General features: G+C 55.0%; 1 protein-coding gene across 2 annotated transcripts; it reads right to left on the bottom strand.

The window, feature by feature from the left end:
* Positions 1 to 456: 456 nt before the first annotated feature.
* Positions 457 to 9,786, bottom strand: LOC102459428 (perforin-1-like). 2 transcript variants are annotated; one of them, XM_075928674.2, is made up of 3 exons: positions 9,536 to 9,786; positions 5,437 to 6,022; positions 458 to 3,590 (listed from the first exon to the last, which is right to left on the bottom strand). In XM_075928674.2, exons 2-3 carry the CDS (start codon positions 5,967 to 5,969, stop codon positions 2,468 to 2,470), a joined length of 1,656 nt encoding a protein of 551 aa, XP_075784789.2. In that variant the 5' UTR covers positions 5,970 to 6,022; positions 9,536 to 9,786; the 3' UTR covers positions 458 to 2,467. The 2 variants fall into 2 exon arrangements, with proteins under 2 accessions (XP_089635177.1, XP_075784789.2); XM_089779051.1 differs by lacking the exon at positions 9,536 to 9,786 and having other exon boundaries at positions 457 to 3,590.
* Between the last annotated feature and the right edge of the window lie 1,810 nt (positions 9,787 to 11,596).

The raw sequence follows: 11,596 nt of genomic DNA, 5'->3' as shown, positions 1-11,596 counted from the left end.
AACGTCCGCCCTTGCATGTGAGCCTGGCTGTACAGCAGGTGACCCTGTCGCAACCTCGGTGGCTCCCAGCATCTTGGTCCGGAGGATGGGGGAGAACAGGTTGCCCTCCACAACCAAAGGAACGCTGAAGTGGTGAAAGTTCCCCCCGTGCCCCCACTACAGCTGCCACCTAGCCTCAGTGGCTGGAGCCGTGTGGGTCTCCTGTGGGAATATCGCTGCGTCCCCTCCCTGCCTAAGGAAGAGGGCGCCGGGTTTCCCAGCGAGGGCTGGGAAGGAGCCTCATGGGAAGGGACAGGAGTCATGGGAGATGGGGGACTGCTGATTGGCCACAGGATGCTGCCTCCCAGTCCCCTTTACTCTGCTCTGAAATACCCCATGGGCGGGGGGACTAAACGGACGCCTCCCAGTGCTGGAGAGCGAGCTGCCTCTTGCCCTGGGAGCCACGGCTGTGCACCAGTGCAGCTCGTGCTGCAATGCAATGGGGGTCGAGGCCTCCCAACCTGCCTTTGTCCAGCAGCTGGGCCCTTGAAACCACCCGCAGCCCACAGACACGGGCAGTTGGCAGCCGCTAGTGTTCCCAAGCCGGCATTGCACCCGCACGTTTCTACGCTACAATGCGGTGTAGCCCACTGAGGTTAGAAGAATTACAAAGGCTTCCAGCTTCGAAATATGCTTTCAGAAATGTTTATTGAAGCAGGGAGATACATTCCCAAAGACCTAGAATGCCCCCAGAAGCAAATCGTTTTGCAGTGAAGCTGCAGAGTGCATGGCTGTTTTCCAGACTGGAGATATTTAACTTGTAGTCAGTAGGGTTCAGAGTTAACCGGTCTCCCTCCATCAGTAAGGTGCAACATGAAGCTATTGATCTAGACTCCCAGCAGACGCAGGTAGGTGTGAGCCAAGAATATGTTTTCATCCTTTTATGTAGGGGGAATACACCCTTCCCCATGTGATCTGAATGCATTGCCATCTCCTTAGGCCTGCTGACAGCCAGAATCATAGCCCATGTTGTTCTGGGTGTTCACTCTGATTCCTGAGGGAAATGTCATCATTTCTGATAGCAACTGAGCAGAGAAAACCCAACTGGATGGTCAGTGAGGCCTGTGAACTCATGATCCCATAACTAACCCAAGTCAGCTGGATAACTGTGCAACAGAGACGACAGTTAGGGACCAGCCCGTAAGGTCCCCCTGGAGCCCAGCCCACCCGCTGTGTGTTTAGAATCACGCCCATTTCTGGAGTCTTCAGGTTTCTTCAGAGGGTTAATCCCTGAAGCCACAGTGAGACAAGGCTGAGCTGTGCACCTTTCAAGTGGTTACACCAGACCGATAAATACAATGGGTGGGGAATGCACTGCCAACCAATCGTTTGACTAATCGGTTGGCATTAGGACATTACTTAGGTCATCCGTTGGATGGTTAGTTGCCCTGGATGTATTAGATCAGTGCTTCTCAATCCACAGCCCATGGGTTGCTTTTGGACCAATCAGCACACTCCTGAGCATCATACGACAACCTGACAGACGTACAGATAGCGCCCAACCATACAGTGGTCGGCTGAGAATAGGACACACACACACTGCTCAGTTGCCTGGACGGACGCATTGGATACTTTGTTTGGCAGGTAGGCTGGATTGGCAAAATACATCTTGTGTGGTTGTCTGGTTATATTGGAGCCCCTCAATATTTTCGTTGATTGGCTGACCAGATATTTCCTACGTAATAAACAAATTAATTGTTTGGCTGGCAGTCTGGCGTGTCACATTAACTGCTCTAGATAAATTCATTGGTTGTTTTCATGCACTGGATACATTCATTGCTTATTGTGTTGTGCACGTTGGATATGCTACCTAAATTCATTGGTAATTTGGATGCACTGGAGACAATCATGGGTTGGCTTGTTGTGCATGTTGGATGTACTAAAATACACCCACTGATTGGTTGAATGGATGGATGGATGAATGGATATGAGGGATGGACAGATGGATGGATGGACGTATATGGGGGATGGACAGGATACATTCTTTGGTCTGTTTGATTGGATGGATAAATTGGAGACACTAAATCCAGCTGGTGGCTTGTTGCGTCAATAAGTCAGAAAAACGGAACACAACCATTGGTTGGTTGGTTGGCTGGCAGTTGGCTGGATGGGCGGGGGATGGACTGGTTGGATGCAGGAGATTTTTTGGTTAGATGGATACAGAGGATGGCTGCGATCATTGGACACAATGGGATGCTGGATGCGGAATGGGCGGATTGCGATGGGCTGTTTCCCCAGAGGGAGCTGTGAGGATGACGGGCTCACGGGAGCAGACAGTCTCTTACAGGCACAGGACACGCCGATTCCCAAGCAGGAGCAAGAGCATGAAGAGCAGGATCAGCAGAGCGGGAGCCAGGAAATGGTCGGACAAGATGCGCAATTGACCAGTGCACAGCCAGCCCCCTCTCCGATCCCCTAGCTAAGGGGCTCACCAGATGGCCTTTGCCTCCTTCCCCTGGGCTGTGCTCTGCCGGGGTGGCTGGGAGACATAGTCAGAGCAGCCCTGACCCCCGAGGTGGGGCCCACAGCGCAGGCTGTACTGGAACCAGACGCGGCCGTGGTTCATGTAGCAATCCTTCTGGTGGGGCCCCCCAGACTCCAGCTCGATGTCGCAGTTTCCCAGCTTGTCATCGTCCCACTTGTTGTCCTCGTCCCAGACCTGCACGCGGATCTTGCTGGCGCTGTTGAGGCGGACGGTGCCGAAGTCCAAGTGGACGTTCCAGGTGGGATTGTTGTTGTTCCAGATGGTGTTGGTCCGCAGCTCCTTGTTCTCGAAGAAGACCTTGACAAAACCATCTGTAGCAGAACCGTAGTCCCCCCAGAGGCCACTGGCTTTCTGCACAGTCACGATCAGCTTCCCCAGCCCACGTTTCCGCGAGCAGCACATGCCGTTGGTCATGGTGTTCCCAGGGCAGACGCAGGAGCAGGGGTCGTGGGCGCTGCGCTGGGTCCCTCGGGGACAGCTCTGGGTGCAATTCCTCCACAGGGCCCTCTCAAGGATGTACTCACTCACCGCCCGCTTCAGCGCCTCCCTCTTCGGATCGTCCTGCTCCACCAGGCTGTGGATGGGCTGCAGGGAATAGGACACCAGGCCTGGGCTGGCTTTGAGGCTCTCCTTCCAATCTGAGAAAACGTTGGCGTCCTGCCCGGAGAAGAGGACGTCGGTTGTGCTGTGTCCTCCCTCCACCTCCACGTGGCGCTCCTGATACGTCTCGTGGAAGCTCCCCTGAACCTTCCCCTTCTTCTTCTCCTCCTCGCACCTGCTGTATCCACCCTTGATTGAGGCAGGTCCTATACTCACAGCTGTCTCTGCGCTCAAACAGTCCTTGATCTCGTCGGCTGTCAAGCTGCTCAGCGCCGCTTCGCAGACCCGCACGGCTGTCACGTCCCGCGCCCGGCCCCCCAGCCGCACCTGGGACACGTAGTGGGTGCCGTAGTTGCTGATGAGTTGCTGGTACTCCACCTTGGAGTTGCTGTCGTACTGCTCCGGGAGGTTCTCCAGCGCCTCAGTGAAATGGCTGGTGAGCGGGGGCATCTCGCTGACCCAGAACCTGCCCAGGGACACAAGGTGCGGAGTGAGCTCAGCCTGGCCGGTCAGCTGAGATCGTTATCAGAGCATCCTACGGCCCCGGCCAACCCACGAGCAAAGCTCTAACCACGTGGCTCCTGCTAAGAGCAGCCTCCCCAGACTGCTGCACCCACTGCCTTGCCGGGGATATCGCCAGATACTTGACAGTCCTTATGGACGTCCCATACTCTGGCCACGGCACACAGGAGCCCTGACACACAAGAGAGGAAAATCCCCCCTAGCTCTCCGGTCCCAGCCCTCTGTCCCATTCCCGGCCTTCCTTGCTGGCCCGTCCCCTTCCCTGTGGCCAGCTTGGAGACATGGTGACACCTAGAAGGGAAGGATCCTGTGCTCCATTCCCCAGAACCAGTCATTCCCCCGCCCTGGCACCCCGCAGAGGGGAAAAGGCCCGTGTCCAGGAGCCAGCCTGTCCTGCCTCCCAGGCTCGGTAGGAACCAGCAACTCCACCGGCAGCAGGTCACATGGGCTCGTGACACCCAGGCTCTACTGACACTCAGGAAGGTGGCCTGGCCTCACCAGCCTTTGAGCAGATGGGCTGGTGGTGCCATGCCCCGGACAATGCACAGGGAACAGTTCGTGGGGGCTGAACCAAGCTCCCCCACTCTGCCTCCCTCCCCCTTTGCTCTCCTACTGCTTCTGGAGTGCCTAGATAGCTATTGGACGGTGTTCAGGAAGCTCCAGGAGGGAGGAGGATGAGTGGAGACGGGGTGTACTTAGGGGAGGCGGTGGGGCAGACGTAGATCTGTACGAGGTGGGGGTGTGTCATGGTTACGAGTGATGGCCCGCAGCCTGAGGACTAAGGTCTTACCTGCGTCTCTGTACCTAGCCAGGTATTTGGCCAGCCGACAGAAATGCAGATAGGGATTTCAAACGGAGATAAAGGAATTTTTGGTTTTTCCCTCCTTCCCTCTGCCAGGTCTCTCTCTAGATTCTGAGGGAGACAGAAGTCAAGTCTCTCTCCAACAAAAAGACTCTTCAAATTGTGTACGTTGGGCAAAGTGTCGATAAATCCGTTTTATAGTTGTCTGTTGTGGGAATTTGGATCTAAGGTCTGTGGGTTTTTAGTCCCTTTTGTAACTAAGAAATGAGCCCATGGGAATCCCCCGTGAGTTTGTTAATTTGTCACTCTTACCTTCCAAACAGCTTAATCCTGTTTGAAACTGTTATCTTGTTCTGATAATAAACGGTCTTTCTTTTTTACTAATCTGGTCTTGTTTCAGTTCTGCATCCTGGAAGATCTGTCTGGGGGATCGGCAGGCCTCTGACTAGGGGACAGTATCCACAGATGGCAGCTTGTATTTTCTCTTTCTTTTTCAAGCTCTTTGGCGAAAAGAGCTTGGGGTGACATGCGGGTGATTTCAAGTGTCCACCCCTGTTTGTGGGTCCAAAACCACTTGATGGGGGCAGTGGATTTTTATCCCCCAAATCTAGGTTTTTAGGATTTTGGGGGCAAGCTTTATACCAAGCCCTGGAGCGATAAAGCTTTGGGGTAGCTTTTCTGAGCCCCCCACTCTGCATTTATCGTGTGAGAATTCGCCTTGACAGAATGCGATAGAGGATGAATGGGGGAAGAAAAGAAGAGGTGAGGAGGGAGATTTCGGGAAGGGCTGGAGTACATGTGGGACCTGAGGCATGAGTGTGGAAGGCACCACCCAGCTAGAGGGGAAGTTGGTGCCTACGTCTGATTGGACCTGTTCCGGACACCACCAAAAATGACACAACCCTGGTGCACATGAGCACCCCGTGGCACTGTGCTGTAGCTGTGACCCCGTTCCATCTGAGCCCTCCCAACCCAGCCCGGCTCTCACCGGTAGTAGCTGCAGGAGACCTCGTGGCTCAGGAAGCTGTATTTGTCCATCCGCGAATGCTCCACCACGAAATCGGCCAGTTTGGAGTGTGATCCGGCCATATTCACCTGGACGTTCACTTTGGGCTTCACAGGCACGTCCAGCCCCACCTTCCAGTCGTTCTGCACCGCGGACGCCGCCGACTCCAGCATGCCCATCCCCGACTGCTGCACCGAGCTGCTGAGTTTCCTGCGGCACGAGACGCGGACCCGCCAGTCCACCGCCGCCAGCGGCAGCCTCTGCAACTGCCCACCCTGAAGTTTGTTCCGGCACAGGGTACAGGTGTTGTCTGGGTGCTGCCAGGTGCTGCTGTCCACCAGGTAGGCTCCCTTCCTTTCCATCGTGGTCACGTCAATACCCTCACCAACGAGGCTGTGACCAGGCACAAAGGCCGTGTGCTTCTTGCATTCATTGGCCGTGTATGTTTGACAATGGGAGGAAGCCCCAGGGAAGATGAAGAGGATGAGAGGGAGAAAGGCACCAAACCTGGGCATTGCTGAAATGATGGATTTCCCCACCCAGAAGGGGCCGCCACCTTCAAACCCCCCTAGAGGGAGAGGGAGAGAGAGGTGCAGATTTAACGGCAATGCAGTGGCAGGCAGTTCCATAGGTTAACATGTTTGTAGAAACACCTACCAGCCATGACATCATCCTTGCTCTATAGCAGACCTATGCAAGCTCTGGTCTCTAGGGATGCTGGGGGTTTTATGGAGATGATGCGATGCCTTATTTGCATGTTTGCCTCTAGACAACCTCATATGCAGCATTCCCCTCCCCTCCGTTTCCCAGGTGTTGCAATACCAGCACTAACCATAAGGGGGCGGTACAGTTTTACATGGCCCTTGAGAGCCTGCAATAGAATGGGTGATTGCAATTCCCCACTGGGCCACTAGAGGGCAGTGCCCTAGAACCCAAGGCCTGTAATTGGTCGGTGACTTGCAAGAGCTTGGCCCCCTGGTGGTGAGGGGGAGTTTGGGCCATGAGGGGCTGTAGAACCTCTGGGGCCCCCTAGTGGCCATGGTGATGTTTAGTCGCTGCTGGAGGGTCGTTTTCTTGGGGTTCTCATGGTCGGCATCAGCCCCAACATCTGGAGCTGCCACCTTCATACTTTTGCCCTGGGTCAGGCCCATGGGCAGGACACTTCCTACCTCCCCAGAGCAGCCCCATGGGCCCTCCCAGTTTCATTTCCTGCCCCCTGGCTTCTGCCCCTGAAGCTCTGACCTAGTCACACTTCGCTCGGCTTCCTCCCCTGACTAACCACAGGGCGGCCGTGGGAAAGGCAGATTTCAAATGGGTTCCACTGAGGTTGGAAAATGTATCGCAGTGGAGGCTCGGGGCAGGAAGGGGGTAGCAGCTCAGCATTCTGTGATGGCAGCCGGCTCGGGGCGGAGGCGACAGGAAACGTCTGAACTCAGCTCGGCAGCAGCAGGCAGGAAAATCAAACCTGAATATTGATGGCCTGGCTCTGTCGGTGCCCCTCTATCATGACTTTCAGTCGCCAGTTTCTCCAGCCCTGGGGTTCCCTCCCCCACTCTGCCAGTGCCCCTTTATCTTGACCCACAGCCCCCTGCCGGCCCAGCCTTGGATTCCTGCCCCTCACAAACTCTGCTGGTGCCCCCAGTCTCAATCTGTTGCCCACCTGCTGTTTGCCAGCAAAAAAACCAAACAGAACGACATTGCCAGCTGCCCCTGAGATGAAATAGAGCAACTGAGTCCCCTGGCTATCAACAGCAGAGCAAGTTGGTCTAGTGGCTAGAGCATGAGACTGAGAGTCGGGACTGCTGGGGTCTGTTGTTGCTCTGGCAGAGGAACGGAGTCTAGTGGTTAGAGCGGGGGGTGCTGGGAGTCAGGATTCCTGGGTTACTGTTGTGGGAGGGGTGGGGGGGTTAGCCCCTTACAGGGGGAGAGCTGGGGACCACAATCTTGGCTGAAGTCTGTGCTGTAGCTGCCGTAACAGCCCCCCAGTTTTGCCTGCAATGTGTGTCTGAGCTTGGGCTCCCCGCTCTCAGCCGCAGACTGAGCTGTGAGCTTTGCAATGAAGTCCCCCATTGTGGGCAGGCTCTGAGTGGATGCGCCTTTTCAGATTTTGGGAGGGGGGTGCGAACTGTTGTTACCATTGTGGGGGAGGGGAAGAGAGTAAGAGCTGGGGGTGGCCACACTGAAGACAACCGTTTCAGCAGCATCACTAAGCTTGCTCAGTACAAGCAAAGCAGCAAACTGGGGGAGACCAATCTTACTGGTTCCCCTCCCCCACATACATCACCTCTTTCTCCAGCTACTAAAGTGTCAGAAAAACTCTGTTCTTTTTGCAGACAACTGAGCAGTTGGCTGACAGAAGCCCTGTATCTAATTCCTATATAAAGGACATCTTGTGGCATGTCACTTGAGAGACACTGGTTAGCTTTAACATTTTCATGTCTGTTCTTACTCTGTTACTAACTCTGGAGAGACAGAGACCCCGTCAGGCCTCCTGGGTTCTATCTCAGCTCTGGGAGGGCAGTGGGGTCTCGTGGGTCACAGCAAGAGGGCAGATACATTTCAGTTCTATGTAAAAACACCGAATGTCCATACGGGGTCCGACCAATGGTCCTTCTAGCCCTGTACCCTGTCTGTCAATAGCAACTCAATGCCCGGTGCTCCAGAAAGAATACACAGAGGAGGCAAACATCATGAGCCATCCCCTGTCACCCATTCCCAGCGTCTGCCAAACAGACGCTAGGGACACCATCCCTGCCCATTAGCCACTAACAGACTTAACCTCCTTGAATTTATTTTGTGTTTATTGGAGCCATGTTATAGTTGGGGCCTTTCCACCAGATCCTGGCAAAGAATTCCACGAGCTGACAGTGAAACAATAATTGATTTTGTTTTAAATCTGCTGCCTCTACATTGAATTGGTCAGCGTCTCGTGTTGTGTTCGTGAAGGAATGAATAACATTTCCGGGTTCTATTTTCCCCACACATTTCACGATTCTCTAGATCTCTACCATATCCCCCCACCCTTTAGTCATTTCTTCTGCAAGATGAAAAGCCCCAGTCTTGTTAATTCCTTCTCATATGGAAGCTGTTCCTTGCCCCCAATGATTTCTGTTGCCCTTTCTGTACCTTTTCTAAATCCAATGTATCCTTTTCTAGATGGGGTGACCAGACCTGCATGCAGTATTCAGATGGGGGCGTAAAATGACATTTTCCTTCCTGTCATCTTTTCCTTCCCTAATGATTCCCAGTATTCTGTTAGCTTCTTAGACGGCGGCTGCACACCGAGCAGACGTTGTCAGGGAATGATCCACAAGGATTCCAAGATCTCTTTCTTGAATGGTATCGGTTACTTGATATCTATTGTTAAGATTATACTTTGCCCTGTGCATTACTTTGCACTTATCAACACTGAATTCCTTCTGCCCTTGTGTTGCCCAGTCACCCCGTTTGGGGAGATCCCTTTGCAACTCTTTGCAGTCAGCTCTGGACTTCGCTGTTTTGAGTAGTTGTGCCGTATCTGCACTTTCTGCCACCTCTCTGTTCCCCCGTCCCCCTCCCACACACACTTTGGAAGAACATTTCTATGTTTAACAGCAAGGATCCAAATGCAAATTCCAGCAGCACAAGACTCATTTCTGCTCTTTTTTTTAATCTCTTTTTTCTCCCCTCATCTCTCTCCTGCCTCTGGCAGTGCTTTCATGATGATCTAAGGATCCTTCAATGACTGGAACGCCCAGCCTTTTCTATCCTTAATCACCTGCCTCCCTCTTTCTGTAACAAACTCCCTGCCCCAAAGGCAAAGCTGCAAGCAGCTCAAATTCTGTTGCATTTAAGAGCTGCCTCTAGAGCCAGGGCATGCAGCTACAAGGAGACCTCAAGCATGAAATCTAGGGGTTCAAACTTGAGGAGGAACTACTGAAAAAGCTCCCCCAAATGGCTCCCTTGGTCTGAGCAGTGCCTGGCATGTCAGGGTCCCCAGTCTCAGCCACAGTCCTAGCAGTGCCTGGCACGATGGGATCCCTGATCTCTGCTGTGGTTCCCGATCTTGGCCAGAGTCTGAGCAGACCCATCGATCACTCACCTGCCTCCTCAGCTGAGTTGAGCTCTATTTCGGCCTCACGTCGGCCTGTCGGCAGCTAGGACTGGGCTGTGTCATTGCTGGGAGAGATGCACTTTGTAGGTGAATTCAGACACCACCAAAAGTCTGATGATTCTTCCTATTGTCTCAGCTGTGGTCAGTGGGAAACACCCACAGACAGCGTTTAAGTGGCCTCCCGGGTGCATCAAACAAAACATCTTGAAATTGGGAGGGGATGTTAGTCTCTGAACCACCCTGTATTGAGAAACACAGAGAGGTCTTTAATAAACAACAATACAGGAGCAGGGAGTTCCACAGGTTAACATGCTGTTAAACCGCTCTGTGCTCCCCAAAGCAGGGAACAAATACCAGTGACATCGAGAGTCTAGGTGCATTGTGCTCCCTCTAACCCGTACTGAACACCTTTTGGTTAGCTCCACTGCTGTTAGCTCCTAGGTTCACCTAGTTCTACATCCTGCCCCCTCCCTGCCATCAGGGCGTAGTCCACCCTCTATCCTGTCCCCCCTGCCACATGCTCTGTACTGGGGCAGGCCATGCCTGGACATGCTCTCTGGGGGTCCCAGAGGCAGAGGCTGAAGGTGGGGAAAACTCTCAGGAACAGGATGGCCCAGAAGATGGGGGAAGCTGTAGGGGAGGCCATGGGGTGTCACTGCGGGGGAGGGGTGGCGCTGCTTAGTGCGTGTGTTTCCATTTGTCACACGTGGCCAGGAGCTCTGCTCTTGAATTTCTCTTTCCAGGAGCCGGTCTCAACCCAAAGCCCCCTGCTTAGCCCAGCCCTCAGCTTTCCTCCCTTCGCCAGCTGTGCCAGGGACCCCGGTCTCAGTCTGCTGCCCACCTGCTTTTTTTGGAACAGTGACATTGGAAACTGCCCCGAGCAAAATAGATCAACTGTGTGAGCGGGCTATCAGTGGCAGAGTGGACAGCTGGTCTAGTGGGCAGAGCATTGACTGAGAGTCAGGACTGCTGGGGTCTATCCTTGCTGTGGGGTCTAGTGGTCAGACCAGGGGAGCTGGGAGTCAGGATTCCTGGGTTACCGCTCTGGCAGGAGAGTGGGGTCTAGTGGTTAGATCAGGGGGTGCTGGGAGTCAGGATTCCTGGGTTACCGCTCTGGCAGGAGAGTGGGGTCTAGTGGTTAGATCAGGGGGTGCTGGGAGTCAGGATTCCTGGGTTACCGCTCTGGGAGAGGAGTGGGGTCTAGTGGTCAGAGCAGGGGAGCTGGGAGTCAGGATTCCTGGGTTACCGCTCTGGCAGGGGAGTGGGGTCTAGTGGTTAGATCAGGAGGTGCTGGGGGGTTACCGCTCTGGGAGGGGTGTGGGGGTGAGTGGCTCAGCGGGGGAGCTGGGGGTCAGGATTCCTGGGTTACCGCTCTGGGAGGGGTGGGGGTGAGTGGCTCAGAGGGGGAGGGCTGGGACCACCATCCTGGTTGACGTCTGTGCCGCACCTGACGTAACAGCCCCCCAATTTGAACTCTGCTGTGTCTGTGCATGGGGGCCCCGCTCTCAGCCAGAGACTGAGCAGTCACCGTTGCAGCAACGCCCCCAGTCACGGGCAGACCCACCCATCACCCACCTGCCTCCGGAGCGGAGCTCTAGTTTGGCCCCACGACCCGCCGGCAGCTGGGACTGGGCCGGGCCCTGCAGGGAGAGATGCACTTTGTACGTGGACCAAGCCCCCACCAGAAGTCTCATGAGGTCTCAGCCCCCCCCCCCCCCCGTGCTCCCCACAGGGCTCAGCTCCTGCCCCCTGCAGAGCCCGGCCACAGCCTGTGGGGCGGGAAGCTGTGGCCAGCACAGACACCCCCCGGGGTGTGAAGAGCTCGAGAGGCTGCAGGTGGAACCCCAGTGAGACAGGCCCTGCACGGACACACTGGGGCCAGCCCTGCCGGCCAGGGGAGAGCAGACTCCAAAGCCGGGTCCCTCAGCCCCTAGAAACCTCCGTGCTTCCCATCAGCGCACTGGGCTCACTCCTGCCCCCCATTGCTGGTCGGACCCTGAGCCCTGCTCCCCCATCTCCTTGCCAGGGGTCACCCCCATCTCCCTGCTC

Source organism: Pelodiscus sinensis, chromosome 5 (assembly GCF_052426305.1).
Source record: "Pelodiscus sinensis isolate ZL-2025 chromosome 5, ASM5242630v1, whole genome shotgun sequence".
Classification (NCBI taxonomy): Eukaryota; Metazoa; Chordata; order Testudines; family Trionychidae; genus Pelodiscus; species Pelodiscus sinensis.
The sequence above is the reverse complement of the archived record's forward strand: the minus strand, read 5'-3'. Positions and strand labels throughout refer to the sequence as shown.